Here is a 16,687-nt window from a genome sequence, read left to right as displayed (position 1 = left end):
TATTTAGCCATGGTGGAGAATTCATTGGATGAGCATGACAAAATCCAGCCAGTCTCAAATGGGTGCATGAAGACCACACATCTACTTGATTTGCTAAATTCATAGTTTCAAGTTTTCCAAATTGTTAACTACAGGAAAAGTCACATTCATATGAAGATTATATGGAAGATATAAATATAGTTGCCCTAAACACTTTAACATAGCTTAAAAAAACATATTTTGTTTGGGTCTATATTTCAGTTCAGCACAGCTGACAGGAAAGAAGCTGAACTTTTCAATGCATTAAGTATGAAACCCAGAATTTAGATTTTTAAACTTTTCCTTGAAAGGACCTAAAATCTTTATCTTCATTTTCAATCTTCTTTGAAAGGAACAAAGATAGGTGTGTGTCCAAGTTATAAAGTCCTTAAATCTAGAGCACACACCTATAAGCCATGTTCACCAATCATCTAGAGTTTCTCTTGTTCTTTTCTCCCTTTGCCTTTCTCAATTCTTTCTCTTTCAAATTGTAGCAGATTGCTAAATTTTCTTTCTATGATCATAGAAATTAGTCTGTATGGAACAGCTTCACTGTACTATAAAAGTGGACCCAAGAACCTGGATATTGTCTATATCACCAACCAGATGTGATTTGAAGGGTTACCTTCTTGCTGTCCTTTTAAATTCACTCAACATCCTGAGCAATAAAGGGTGAAAGTTGGATAAGCTGGATTACATTAATCTCTGCTGATTATTATGCATTATTTTTCTTTAATAAAAAGGAATACCTCTGATCTTTGAAAGAGAAGAAGATATTAAGGAGCAGTACACCACACGAAAATTCAGGTGCGTTAGACAAGTTACATATAGAATTTGATGTTAGTAATTCACTTGAGACAGTTGATTTTCATACTGTTGTATTTGACTCAGAAAAACTTAATCTTTTCTCATACAACAAAAAACAAATCTATATTTTCAAGAGATATTTATGGGAAAATGTTTGATTACCATTAAAAGATTCCTTAATATCTGACAATAGGATGATCAAGTATATTAGTAATACAAATAATAATTTAGACATTACAGGAATAATTCAAGAAAGATTTACTAAAAACCATCTTTGGTTCAGAAAATATTTATCTTTTAAAATAAAATCATTTCCCTTGAATGGCTTCTCTCCACTGACAATTCTCATTGTATGGCAAATGCTTGTATTTTTATTTCTAGAGGACGTTGTTGTACCCATGAACTTCTGAGACTGCCAACCAGCAGTAGATGCAGACCACTTAGAGTCCTGCATGGAGAACCCTCTCAGCCAAGGTGGTTACCTGACCGAGAAGAGCCACAGGTCCAGGCACTCCAGCATCCACAGGGAGCAGCCAAGATGTTCAAGCCACTACAGGCTCAGAACAATGCACCTAGATCTCTACAGGGGCAAGCCCGGCCATCTCAGAGACTACAAGGGGCAGCTCAGGTGTTTATGCCACTACAGGCTCAGATTAAGGCTAAAACATCTAGGCCCCTACAGATGCAGATTAAAGCACCTCCACGACTACGGAGGGCAGCCTGGATGCTCATGCCACTACAGGCTCAGGTTAAGGCACCTAGGTCTCTACGTCTACATGCCCAGGTACCCAGAGACCAGAAAGATCAGGCTCAGCCCCAGGAATCAGAAAATCCACAGGATCTGGACCGGGTACCAGAGGAATTTCAGGGGCAAAATCAGGTACCTGAACAACAACAAGGGCAAGTTCCAGCCCCTGGACAACAGCAAGGGCAGAACCAGTTACCTGAACAGCAGCTGGAGCAGAATCAAGTACCTGAACAGCCAGAGGTACAGGAACAGGCTGCTGAGCCTACACAGGCAGAGACTGAGGCAGAGGAACTAGAGTCATTACATGTACAAGCCCAGGTGTTCTTGCCTCTACTGTCACAGAACCACCACGTGCTCTTTCCACTACATTTGGATACTCAGGTGCTTATTCCAGTAGAGGGACAAACCAAAGAGTCACCTCAGGCACAGGCCTGGGCACTAGAGCCCCCACAGGACGTTGGCTCAGTTCAAGCACTGATAGAGGGACTATCAAGAAACTTACTTCGAGCACCAAACTCACATAACTCAAAGCCACTTGGTCCACTGCAAACCCTGATGGAAAACCTGTCATCAAACATATTTTATTCTCAACCAGAACAGGCACAGAAGAAGAAAAAATCAAAGGTTTCTAGTCTAAGGCAAGCACTGGCAAAAAGATTATCACCAAAGAAGTTCCGGGCAAAGTTATCACGGAGACCGGAAGAGTTTGAGCTTTTAGATTTACAAGCCTACAGGCGAAGGCGCCAACGCAGATGGGAAGATATCTTTAATCAACACGAGGAAGAATTGAGACAAGTTGCAAGTGTAAGATATTTTGATATTTTTACTTAGTGAAATATGCAGAGAAAATATGCTAGCTCACACTTATGTTTTCCCTCTGTAAAACCAAATGTCCCAGAAAAGATTAGCTAAATAGTTTGTGCTTCAAGTAAATGATCCTGAAATTTCCAGATAATTTTCACTTAATTTGAGAAAGAAAAATTTGCTTGAATGATCCAGGTAATTGCTTAATATCCCTGTGGAAATATAGCTTTAATTATTAGTTTACTACTTATTATTCCCTTAACCAATAAAGAGACATCATACATATGCATATTTAAAATTACTAGTTGGCCAGAACCGGTTTGGCTCAGTGGATAGAGCGTCGGCCTGCGGACTGAAAGGTCCCAGGTTTGATTCCAGTCAAGGGCATGTACCTGGGTTGCGGGCACATCCCTAGTAGGAGGTGTGTGCAGGAGGCAGCTGATCGATGTTTCTCTCTCATCGATGTTTCTAGCTCTCTATCTCTCTCCCTTCTTCTCTGTAAAAAATTAATAAAATATATTTAAAAAAATAAAATAAAATTACTAGTTGGATATTTTTTAACTTTATTTTCATTGTTGACACTATTACAGATGTCCTCATCCCCCTACCCCTTGCCCACCTCCACCCAGCCCTCATCCCTCCTTCCCTCTGGCCAACACCACATCGTTGTCTGTGTCTATGGGTTATGCATTAGTTGGATCTTTCAAATTACTTCCAAAGTTCAAACTTTGCAATAATTATATAACTTTTATTAACCAATATCACCCCAATAAATTCAATAAAAAATTAAAAAGCTTTCCAATAAAATGTATTAAAAATACACAGCAACAAAAGCAAATTAAAAAAAAAACACTTTGGTTTCATTCCTCTAACATCTAAGTCAGTTTATTTGCTTTTTCATTCCATGGAGTGATTAACTGTACCATTTAAGTGAACTGCACTACTTGTTTGTTTAAGTCAAGCTTAAAATGAGGAGGAAAATCAGTTTCCAAAGCATTTTGTATACAGTTACCATATGTATGACTAATCTCACTAATTTTCCACCAATTTTATATCATTAATTAATTAAGCGGCTGCATTGAATATGACACAATACGAATTTGTCTCTGCACTCTTTCAAAATGTGGGACACATTATCTTAATCACTTTACCTTATTTTGGAATAGTCAAAAAACTTTGTTCTTTCAAATTTGTCTTATATAAGTGGACTAGAGGCCCAGTGCATGAAAATCGTGCACTGGGGGGGAGGGGGTGTCCCTCAGCCCAGCCTGCACCCTCTCCAATCTGGGACCCCTCGGGGGATGTCCAACTGCTGGTTTAGGTCCAATCACACAGTTGGACATATGCCTGATTGTCCTTAACCGCTTCTGCCTGCCAGCCTGATTGCCCCCTAATCACTCCCCTGCTGGCCTGATCCATGCCTAACTGCTCTCCTGCCAGCCCGATCACCGCCAATTGCCCTCCTTTGCTGGCCCAGTCACCCCCAACTGCCCTCCCCTGCCAGTCTGATCGCCCCCAACTGCCCTCCCTTGCCAGTGCAGTCATCCCTAACTTCTCTCCCCTGCAGGCCTGGTCCCCCTCAACTGCCCTCCCCTGCTGACCTGGTCGCCCCAACTGCCCTCCCCTGCTGGCCTGGTCACCCCTAAATGCCCTCCCCTGCCAACCTGGTCGCCCCTAACTGCCCTCCCCTGCTGGCCTGATCACCCACAACTGCCCTTCCCTGCTGGACATCTTGTGGCAGCCATCTTGTGACCACATGGGGACGGCCATCTTGTGCAAGGGTGTGAGGATCAATTTGCATATTACCTATTTATTATATAGGATATAATTGGCCAAAGTTGATGAATTCAATGTGACAAATCTGATTTGACAATGAAGGGTTTGTGAGCTTTATAAGCAAATTAATCAGGTCAACAATATTAGGAGATCATTTGTTTTCTAATACTTCAAAGCATGTATTTATGTAAAAGAAATCATTGTGAGGTTCCTAAATTAAACCCTGGTATCATCACCCAATTATTCTAATAATAATTAATGTAGTAATTAAACATGAACATTGTCTGAATGTCTGGTTAAGGGAGTCTTTTGGTTTGTGCCCATTGAGCCAATTTAACAAATGTTATTTCCCTGACATATTTAACATGAAAAAAATTAAAAGTAGCAAGAGAAGAAAGACCCAAAAGGGGAAATCTAATACCCCCAAAATGGGAGATAGGAAGAAAAAGAAACCAGATAGTAAAAAGAAGATATGAGTCCAGAATGGTGATATTTGTCCTGAAATTGGGGCAATGACCAGTTAAAGACAAGTATCACATGATGGCATTCATGTGTGGAATCTAAAGAACAAAATAAACTGATGAACTAAATAGATCTAGAGACATAGAAGCATGGAACAGACTGTTGAATCTCAGAGGGAAGGCAGGGGGGATGGGGGGTGGGAAGAGATTAACTAATGAATTTATATGCATATATGCATAACCCATGGACACAGACAATAGTGTGGTGAAGGCCTGGGGCAAAGGGTGGAAGTGGGCTAGAAGGGGTCAATGGGGGGTGAGGGGAAGGGGACATCTGTAATAATTTCAACACTAAAGATAAATTTTAAATAAATAAATAAATAAATAAAATGCTCATGACTATTCTCAATCAGCCCTGAATCTAATTGGTTTCACATTTGTGAAAAAAAACTTTTATGCATCCTTGCAAAACTTTTAGTATTAGTACCATGCACATATTTATTGTAATATAATGTTTTAAATACATATGGGAGAAACCACTCTAAAAATAAAATAAAAATAATAGGTAATAGTTACTAATCTCATGACCCTATGATCTTGTACAGGCATGCCTATCTTTATGTGTACATTATTGATACTGTAGTCAAAGTCATAGGTCTTTTGAAATACCTGAAAATGTATTAGCACTCAGAGACATATGTAAGAGTTTCAACTCACCAGAAGCAAAGAAAACACATTTTTATTACTCTATTTGAATAGAAGAAATAATATTGACTGGCTTAAATAGGGAAACAGAAACTTTTGTGAACTCCCAGGGCTCAGTTAAGGAAAAATATTTGCACTGCTGTATTTCAGAACTTCTGTTGCACAAGAAGACCACACTTTATAGTTATAAATGCATACAAAACATGACAATTTGGGGTTATGAGTTAAGCTTTAGACCAGAGATTATTTTTAAATTTATTGGGGTGATATTGGTTAATAGGATGATATAGATTTCAAGTATACATTTCTATGATACATGATCTGTATATTGCATTGTGTGCTCACCACCGGTGCAGTCATATCATCTTCCATTACCATATATCTGGTTCCCTTTACCCTTTACTAGCCCCCAACAACTTTCCCTCTGGTAACCACCATACTATTGTCTGCGTCTATGAGTTTCAGTTTTATATCCTACATATGAGTGAAATCATATGGTTCTTAACTTTTTTTTTACTTACTTTGTTTAGCATAATATTATCAAGGCTCATCCATGTTGTCACAAATTGCAATATTTCATCTTTCTTATGACCGATAGTATTCCATTGTATATATGTACCACATCTTCTTTATCCAATCATCTATCAAAGGCCACTTTGGTTGTCTTGGTCACTGTGAATAATGGTGCAATCAAGATAAGAATGCATATACCCTTGCGAATCCACAAATTCTTAATCTGGGTCTAATAGGCGAGCTGAAAGCAGTCAATAGTCCTCCTGAATATATATGGAGATATGTGTGTCTATATACTGATTTCTATGGATAATCTGTAGCATTCATTAGATTCTGAAAGAGACCCAGAGCCAAAAACTAGTATAAACTACTGGTTTAAATCAATTTTAATATTTGAAAATTATTAATTTATATTATGAATCAGGATGATGGAGTTGTTCCTATAATTTTCATGTTAACAGCAATTAAAATAATTATTTTCCTTTTATTTCAAAAGGACAAAGAAGATGAATCATCAGACAATGATGAAGTATTTCATTCAATTCAGGCTGAAGCCCAAATAGAACCATTGCAGCCATACGTACCAAATCCTAAAGGAAATGAGGTAAATTTCTCAATATTAGTTGCTATGACATTAATAAGTGCCTAGAACTGTGGTTCTTAAGTGTTTTGGGCTCAGGATCTTTTTATACTCTTAAAAAATTGCAGATCCCAAAAAACTTTTGTGTATGTGATTTGTGACATTCAATATTTAATGTATTATAAATTAAAACAAGAATTAAAATATTTATTAATTTATTTAAAAATAAAACTAAGAAACAATTTTTATTGAGAAATATGTTGTTTAGGTAAAAGTATATGAATAAAAGCTGGTTTCTCACATAAAGGTAGTTTGAAAGGGAGAATTTTTATAGCTTTTTCAGATAATTGTGGATATTCTTTGATAATACACAAACACTGGAAAAGTGGAATTTAAAACCATATTAATTAAATTTTGTATATTTGGTAACATTAAAATCTATTGGTCTCTTATATACTATGAATAGATGTTTTATTCATGCAGGATTTTGTAACTTTATGTATTGTTCAGTTGAAAAATATTGGTTCACTGTTTATCTAGATCTTCCCAAATGTTTGCACATTATGTTTTATTATACAACATCAACACACAGCACTTGTTAGTATCACCATCACTTTCATCATAAACATTATTGAGTGTTGATAAGCTGTAAAGTGCATGGTGACAGATAGGATTTTACATTTTTAGTTTTCATTGAATGCTCAATTTTATTATTGCTAACAAATAACATTAGTTGTTTTTCTTTGAGTAGACAGTTTTATTTTACTTATTTTAAATAAAATGCCGGCTACATACCCAAGTTGAATAGTCATAGTTTGTCTTGTCAGTCATTCTTTTAACTAAAAATGCTGCCTATAAAATTTGATTGTTCAGCTTATAACATTAATAACTGCCATGAATAAGTGCCTAGGTTAGTAGTTCTTAAAGTATTTGGTCTTAGGATCTCTTTTCCTATATAATAAAGAGGTAATATGCAAATTAACCCTCACACTGTCATGCCATCACAAGATGGCTGCTCCCACAGTAGAGGCAGGGTTACTGTAACACAAAATGGCTGCACACACAGCAGAGGCGGGGTTCTCATAACAAGCAATCAGCAGGGACCTGAGGCTGCATGGCACCAGGTTGGGCTGGGGGACCTCAGACCATGGTCCCTGCCTGGCAGGGCTTGACGGTGGATCTCACGCCATGCCCCCCGCCCAACAGGGTTTTACAGGGGACCTCAGGTCATGCCCCCTGCCTGGTGGGGCTTGACAGGGGACCTCAAAGTGTGCCCCCCGCCCCAGCCCAGGCCTGAGGACCTCAGGCCGCACCCCCCACCCGGCGGGGCTTGACAGGAGACCTCAGGCTGTGTCCCCTGCCATGTGGGGCTTGACAGGGGAACTCAGGCCACGCCCCCCACCCCGGTGCCAGGTCAGAGGACCTGAGGCCTCACCCCCTGCCATGGCACCAGGTCAGGGGACCTGAGGGTGCACCAGGGACCCTGAGGCTGCACCCCCCACCCAGTGGGGTTTGATGGGGCACCTGAGGCTGTGCCCCCTGCCTGGTGCCAGGCCATGGGACCTGAGGCTGCACCCCCTGCCCAGTGGGGCTTGACAAGGATGGGGCAGGCTGGGTCTGGGTCATCACACAATTTCGAGGTGCGTGCGGGTGGGCGGGGACTTGACTCTGGGTCCCACGGAGCACCCCAGACTCTGACAGAAGGAAGATTTTCATATACATTTTACTAATTTTCTTTCATCTCTGATGCTTCTATTGTAGAGAAAGGGCAAATAGCAATATTAAAATATTTCCTCTAATTAATTCCCTTTTAATGTGCACAAATTTCATGCACCGGGCCGCTACTTTAAATATAAAATAATTTAATTTTTCTTTCTGTTTTCTTTTTTAATGAATTTATTAGGGCAATATTGCTTAATAAAATTATACATGTTTCAGGTATACAATCCCACAATACATCACTTGCATATTATATTGTGTTTTCACTACCCCAAGTTAAATCTCCTTTTATCGCCATTTATCCTCCCTTTACCTCCCCTTTCTTCTACCTCCCCCACCCTTCTTTCCAGTGGTAATCACCATACTGTTGTCTGTGTCTATGAGTCTTTCATTTTTCCTTGGCTTAATACCTTCACCCTTCTCACCCAACTATACATATATTTTTCCTTGATCATCTCTGTTCTGGGATGTAGCTTATGACAAGGTCTGGTTCATCTAATTTGTGGTTTATTCTCTTACACTTTGGGGAATAATGAAGTCCTGGTGTCCAGGTTGGCTTTTGTTTTCGCAGCTATATTAATAGCTGTATAGCACATGGTATTGCTGAGGCTCAAGTTGCAATTTAAATTCATGTGCAGACAAAATAGTATCATCATAGCTAACATTTCTAACAGCTACGCATCTATAAATTTCTTAATTACTAAGGATCATTAGGTGGATGGGTGAAAACTCAAAACTTCTTACTGATAGTGGGCCATAAGTTTCATTGTTGTTCTTAATCAGCACAAAGGCCCCAGATTACTATATTTATTATTCAGAATGCTTCACAGTAGTCTACTCATATATTTGTAATGGGCAATTATCCTTTTTAAATATGTGGGTTTTTTTCTGATACTAAGAGTCCTCTGAAGTGAGTATTGTTTTATAAATACTTACTAAACACAGGCAGAAGAAACATAAGCTGGATTGTACTATTTAGCTACAAGCAGCAATATATCTCCCTCTCTACCTTATAAAATGATGATTTTACTCTTACTCCCAGATAATAAATACTACCTTTAACATAACACCCAAGGAAAGAAATATAATGAGCTGTGTCTGATTGGTTTGTCTTAGTATATGCTATTCCTACTAATCATTATCTTCTCCCCATTTTTCAGACCAAATATAGCCAATTCATATTAAACATTAGCCTTTATTATTTTTGGCCTTTATCTCATCTATGTAATGTTGGCCTCTGTTTTACTAGTGTCAATAAACTCTCTGAAATCAGCTTCATGAATCAAGAGGCCTAGCCTGAGTCAATATGATGCCAGCTATCAGAATTGAATGTGGAAAAAGTCAGTCAGATGCTTATTCTGCATACTGCCAGATATGTGGTTGTATTTGGAAAAACTCATTAGCAAAACATATGAACAACTGACATTTTTTTAATTTCCTATCTATCTGTCTGTGGTAGTGAAAAGACAAACTTGGTAAGTTAGTACACAGAGAAAAAAATAGTTTCGTAAGGTTAGGACAGTTTCTAGAAACTATAGAATGATTTTTATCAGCATGAAAATGCCAGATTTTTTCACATTGTAACACTTGAATTTTCCTTTCTAAAGAATCTAGTCTGACTTCCTTGTTGAATGTCAAAACAACTATTTTGGGGGTAGCTAAAAACTATTTTGAGTATAAACCCAGTGATATAAAACTAAATGAAATAAAGACATTACAAAGGAAGAAAATTACAGGCCAATATCCCTGATGAACACAGATGCTAAAATCCCCAACAAAATATTAGCAAATCAGATCCAGCAATATATTAAAAAGATCATACATCATGATCAAGTAAGATTTATTCTGGGGATACAAGGCTGGCACAATATTCACAAATCAATAAATGTGATGCATCACATAAACAAAGTGAAAGATAAAAATCACATGATCATATCAATAGATGCAGAAAAAGCATTCAACAAAATCAAGCACCCTTTTTTTAAATAAAAACTCTCAGCAAAGTGGAAATAGAGGCCATATATGACAAACCTACAGCCAACATAATACTCAATGGGCAAAAACTAAAAGAATTTCCCTTAGGAACAGGAACAACACAAGGATGTCTGCTTTCACCACTCTTATTCAACATAGTAATGGAAGTCCTAACCATAGCAATCAATCAAGAAGAAGAAATAAAGGGTATCCAAATTGGAAAGGAGGAAGTAAACCTGTCATTATTTGCAGATGACATGATAATGTATGTAGAAAACCCTAAAGAATCTACCAGGAAACTACTAGACTTAATAAATGAATTCAATAAGGTGGCAGGATACAAAATCAGCATTTTGAAATTGAATGCACTTTTATACACAAACAATGAATTCTCAGGATGAGAAACTAAACAGACAACCCCATTTACCATTGCAACAACAACAAAATAAGATACCTAGGAATAAACTCAGCCAAGGGGTAAAATACATGTACTTGGAAAACTATAGCAAATTGAAAAAAGAAACAAAGGATGATACAAACAAATGGAAGCATATACCATGTTCATGGATTGAAAGAACTAACATCATTAAAATGTCCATACTACCCAAAACAATCTATAGATTCAATGCAATCCCTATTAAACTACCATAGCATACTTCACAGAACTAGGAAAAATACTCCAAAAATGTATGTGGAATAATAAAAGACCCTGAATAGCTTCAGCAATCTTGAGACAGAAGAACAAAGTTGGAGGTATCACAATACTGGATATCAAACTATAATAAGAAGCCATTGTAATCAAAATAGCCTGGTACTGGCACAAGAATAAGCTTATAGATCAATGGAACAGAAGAGAGACCCCAGAAATTGACCCACACCATTATGGCCAGTTAATATTTGACAAAGGAGGCAAGAACATACAATGGAGTAAAGATAGTCTTTCAACAAATGGTATTGGGAAAATTGGACAGATACATGCAAAAAGATTAAACTAGACCACCAACTTACACCAGACACAATAATAAACTCAAAATGGATAAAAGACTTAAATTTAAGCCAGGAAACCAAAAAAATCCTAGAAGAAAACATAGGCAGTAAAATCTCAGATATCTCACGTAGCAGAATATTTGCTGATACATCTCCTTGGGCAAGATAAACAAAGGAAAAAAATAAATAAATGGGACTACATCAAAATAAAAATTTCTGCACCACAAAAGAAACCACCATCAAAATGAAAAGGGAGCCCACTGTAAGGGAGAACATATTTGCCAATGATATATCTGGTAAGGGATTAATCTCCAAAACATACAAAATACTCATACAACTCAGCAAAAGGAAGACAAAAAATCCAATTAAAAAATGGGCAGGGAACCTGAATAGACACTTCTCCAAAGAGGGCATACAGATAGCCAAGAGACATATGGAAAAATGCTTAAAGCCACTAATCATCTGAGAAATAGAAATTAAAACCACAATGAGATATCACTACTACACACCTATCAGAATGGCTGTCATCAATAAATTAATAAACAACAAGCACTGGTGAGGCTGAGGAGAAAAGGGAACACTATTACACGGCTGGTGTGAATGCAGACTAGTGCAGCCATTATGGAAAGCAATATAGAGTTTCCTCAAAAACTGAAAAATGAAACTGCCATTTGACCCAGCAATCCCACTTCTGGGAATATGTCCTAAAAACCCAAAACACCAATCAGAAAGAATACCTGGTATATGCACCCCCATGTTCATAGCAGCGTTATTTACAATAGCTAAGATTTCAAAATAGCCCAAATGCCTATTAGTAGATGAATAGATAAAAAAAACTTTAGGACGTTTACACAATGGGATACTATGCATCTATAAAAAACAGGGATCTCTTACCTTTTGGGACAGCATGTCTGGATCTGGAGACTATTATACTAAATGAAATAAGCCAAACTGAGGAGAACAAATAAATATCACATGATCTCACTTATATATGGAATCTAATGAACAAAATGAGTTGACCAACAAAATAAGACCTGAAGCAGGGAGCCATGAGACAGACTGACATACCTCGATGGTGGGGGAACAAGGAGAGATAAACCAAAGAATTTATAATACTTACTAGGGGCCAAGTGCACGAATCTATGCATCTTGAAAGGAACTGTGGGCCACGAGGCTGAGGTGGGCACAGGGGCGGGTCTCAACCCGTCCTCCGCACCCCCGCCCGGTCCCTCCCACCACGGCCCCCAGTCCCCTGTCTGCCTGCAGCCCCACTTCCGCTGCCGCCTCTCCCACTCATTGACGGCCCTGGCCCTGCTCACACCCATTGACTCTGACAGCACGGTGCGATTGGGACCAGCACCAGCAGCAGGTGCAAGTGAGGCTGTTGCCATCAGCAGGTGCGAGCATTGCCTGCTGTCCCTATCACCCTTCAGGAGCAGGGGGAGGTGGAGAAGCCCTCAGGGGTGATCAGGGCTGGCAGCCTCCACTTGCACCTACTGACAGTGCTGAGCTATCCGGACTGATGCCAGGTGCTGGCAACTGGTGCGAGTGGCGGCTCTGGTGCTGGCAGCGGGTGTGAGTGGGACCATCACTGGCAGTGGGTGCGAGAGGCGGCTGCCAGCCCTGATTGCCCCTCAGGAGCAGGGGGAGTGGAGAAGCCCTGAGGGGCGATCGGATCAGCAGCCACTGTTTCCACCCACTGACAGAGCTGAGCAATCGGGACCAGTGCTGGGCACCAGGGGCTGGCAGCCAGTGTGAGTGGCAGCTCCAGCACAAGCAGTGGGTGCGAGCAGGGCTGGCACCGGCAGCAGGTGCAAGTGCCGGGTGGAACCGTGGTGCACAGGAGCAAAGAATTTTCAGTAACCACCAGCGGCTCACCCCAATGACAGAGACCGGTGCCCCGCCTTGGTCTGGCGCCCCCGCTCACCTGCTCTGCCATCCCTCCGCAGCCAATGCCTGCCATGTTCTGCTCTCTGCCACCTGCTGCCAATGCCCACTATGTTCTGCACCTGCCCCCTGGTGGGAAACGCATGTCATAGTGACTGGTTGTTCAATTGTTTGGTTGTTCGGTTGTTCCGCCATTCAGTGTATTTTCATGTTAGCCTTTTATTATATAGGATTTGGAACTATCATCAGAAATTATGGTTAAGCAGTTCTAATGTTATAAATAATTTTGAAAATACAATCTATTTATAAAAATTGGATTTTATAAGTTGGATTTTTAAGAAAATATCTCTATATGAAGAAAGGTATTTTTCCATAAATTAAACTCAAAAGTATTTATGATGGAGAATTCTATCAAAGTATTGCATTGTGTTTTTAAGGTCCAAGAAAGATGTACTTCTGTGCCTTATAACCGGGATCATGCACACCACATCATGTTCTCTTCAAGGTATGTGTCTCTGATATTTTTACTCACTATTTACTATCACATGGAAAATTAAAGCTTATCTATTTGACACTAAGTTCTGTGTTAAGTTAAAACTAAAATATCAATAATAACATCATCATCAATGGTCCATATTTAAAACCTTAATTTCAATCATCCATTAACTAGATATTTCACATTTGGATGTATGCCCTCTCAGTGTCATTTAGTTTGATAGTTAGTTGGTAAGATCCCCAATTTAATAAAAGTAACAACAATGAATTCTTTGACAGCTTTCAATTGGTAATTTATAATAAAAACAAGTATAATTTAATTTGTATCATATACTTCAATTACAAATTTTATTATGTACTACGTGATAAAACATACATATAAATAATCCCTAACCTCAGAAGCTAATGACATAGAATGTGCAAGCCTGAAATGATCTATAGGGAAAAATCAAATCTGAAACTCAACATTATATCAGTGATAGTTTGTACCAGTCACAGAAATTCTTATCTCTGTAATATTGGTGAAATTTCAATAATTTCCAAATTTCATGTTTCATATTTTAGATGTTGTGTGCAGTATGTTATATTTGGAAGCTAAATGTAAATGAAAATGTTCCTTGAAAATCATACCCCCTCCAACCCCAATTTATGGGAACAACTTAGTCTATATTCATTCACTCAGTCATTCAGTAAATATTGAGCACTGACTATATTCAAGATACTGGACCACATGTCCAGATGGCATAGAGTTGATAGTGTATAGTTTGCATATTCCTACCATGTTATACTTTAAAAGTCCATATATTTATGTCCTTATATTTTATGTGTAGAAATCTTAGAAAATTTAAAACCTAGATTGGGAACGTTCTCTTTCTCTGTATTCAATGAATGAATTGTCATGGTCCTTCTGGCCACAAAGAGGGGAAGAAACCACTTTAGTTTTGTGTATCTTTTTTCAGTATCATGGGGTATGACTTTAATAAAATTATACATATATATATATATATATATATATATATATATATATATAATTGTTATTTCTGTTAACTGGAATTGGTTGACCATGTGACAAAATAATTTTTGAAATTATGGATAACAAATGTATTAACTTTAAGTATGCTTAAATTTCTAAAATTGATTTAAATGAAACTTCAGTCTTTCCTGAAAGTTTGGTTTATAGAAAATCTTGTCTGTCCCAATCTTAAATTAATAACTATAGTCTTTCCTATGCAGAAATTCCAAAGCAACTATAAAATTTAGCAGCACTGGTTCCAAAAATCTTTCTAAATACTCTCTGAATTTGAATAGTTAATATTAAAGTGTTCTATCTGTGTCCATCCATCTATCTATCTATCTATAATGGGAAGTGGACATTAAAAATCGTGGATTTAAAGCATTTTAAATCAGGATGATAATAGTGGAATATTTTACATTAAAACATGCATATATTAACCATTTTATCATGTTGAAATCCTCACATACTGTACACTATAAAGTTATATTTATTGATGTATTACTTTATTAATGTCTGAATACTTGCTTAAAGAAATTTTATAGGCATTTTTAGAAGTAAATATGATATGTGGAAGAAACACATGACTATATGGGAACATTTTTTTTATATTTTGGAAATTGTTTCTTTGTTAAAGATAAAATAGCATGTTTGGGGGAAAGTGGAAATTGGAAAATATAAGGTCTACTTCTTCCCAGTTTGGTATATGCCCATATACTTAAACAAAACTTTTTGTTGGCCCTAACATTGCATTGTACATATTAGGAAATAAAACATACTTTTCTGTCTTTTCATTAGTGTTCCTCAGTGGTCTCTTTTGGAACAAGTTCAGAAGCCCATTGACACCAGACAAAGAAGTTTGCAAAATCCTCAAAATTGCCCAGCAACATCAGGTGATTCAAAGCACAAACTGTAAAAACACAGCTAATGATTCACAATTTATATTGCAGAAGTCAAGAAATTATTTCAACAAGAAATTAATTGGCCCTGACCAGTTTGGCTCAGTGGATAGAGCGTCGGCCTGCAGACTCAAGGGTCCCAGGTTCGATTCCGGTCAAGGGCATGTACCTGGGTTGCGGGCACATCCCCAGTAGGGGATGTGCAAGAGGCAGCTGATCGATGTTTCTCTCTCATCGATGTTTCTAACTCTCTATCCCTCTCCCTTCCTCTCTGTAAGAAATCAATAAAATATATTTGAAAAAGGGAAAAGAAAAAGAAATTAATTGAAAGTGTCAGGGAGTCCAAATAGGATTAAAACCAGGAGGCCATTGGATTTGGCAATTGGTTGTTTGATGGTGACATATTAGAAAAGAAAATTGATTTTTCAAAAGTTTCTTCTTTCAGTTGAATAGTAGCTATGGATGTGTCTAGGGAGATGGAGTGTGTCTACTTTAGTTTCTATAATATATGTGAAATATATGGGAAAGTTACTTGGGAGAGGCCTCTCCAATAAGCTTAATTTGATAGGTTGTCTTTAGTATATGGAAATATTAGATGAAGTAGTTGTGAGCATGTGTTTATTCCTACCACCTTTTTTGAAATAAGAAAATCTTGCATTAAGCCCCAAAGCAGTCTGAACCGTGATTAGCAGGAGAAGGGAATGGGTGGCAACTGTGTAGATAATAGCTAAAGTTCTTTTCAGCTCTAAAATTCTATTATTTTATTGTGTGTGCTACATAGAACATTTTAAGTTCCCATGGGATAGCATACTTCAACATGTAGGAAAGGAGAACACATACTATAAATTTGCCTCAAAATCTCAAACACTTGCCTAATATTCCTACTTAGCCTAATAACACACCAGAGACTTGAGAGAAAATGGTTTCCTGCAGAAAGATAGGAAACTGCAAATATACAACAGTGTCAGAAGATGGAAACACAAATTGTAGGGTGTGTTCAGCATAATATTCTCAAAAGTTACCAGTGTATGCAAATACATGTTTTCTGGAGTTGCAGTACCAATACTTTGGCTATATATACCAATGCTGAAAATAAAAGTGGGATAGTACTATTTATCTTTAAAATCAAGTGCACAAAAAACAATAAACAGGGACCTGAGTGTCCCCTTAGTGAAGCTTTTTCAAAGTTCACTCACCCATACTACCACTGGATTTAAATCACAGGTGTGAATTACTATACCACAAATCTTCATCTCAAAAATCCAGACTTCTAATCCAGATAAATTTGAATTTTAAATAGAA

At 37.9% G+C, this 16,687-nt stretch overlaps 1 protein-coding gene across 1 annotated transcript in view; it reads left to right on the top strand.

Moving 5' to 3' along the window:
* The window catches only part of NRK (Nik related kinase), a 168,896-nt gene that overhangs the window by 115,537 nt on the left and 36,672 nt on the right, over positions 1-16,687 (top strand). The window contains exons 12-16 of the mRNA XM_023756920.1: positions 762-825; positions 1,207-2,377; positions 6,329-6,436; positions 13,417-13,484; positions 15,285-15,379. Coding sequence (XP_023612688.1) covers positions 762-825; positions 1,207-2,377; positions 6,329-6,436; positions 13,417-13,484; positions 15,285-15,379 — 1,506 coding nt within the window. The remainder of the gene's footprint in view (positions 1-761; positions 826-1,206; positions 2,378-6,328; positions 6,437-13,416; positions 13,485-15,284; positions 15,380-16,687) is intronic.

Source organism: Myotis lucifugus, unplaced genomic scaffold (assembly GCF_000147115.1).
Source record: "Myotis lucifugus unplaced genomic scaffold, Myoluc2.0 scaffold_2, whole genome shotgun sequence".
Classification (NCBI taxonomy): domain Eukaryota; kingdom Metazoa; phylum Chordata; class Mammalia; order Chiroptera; family Vespertilionidae; genus Myotis; species Myotis lucifugus.
Note: the sequence above shows the minus strand (reverse complement) of the source record. Positions and strands in the feature narration are given on the sequence as shown.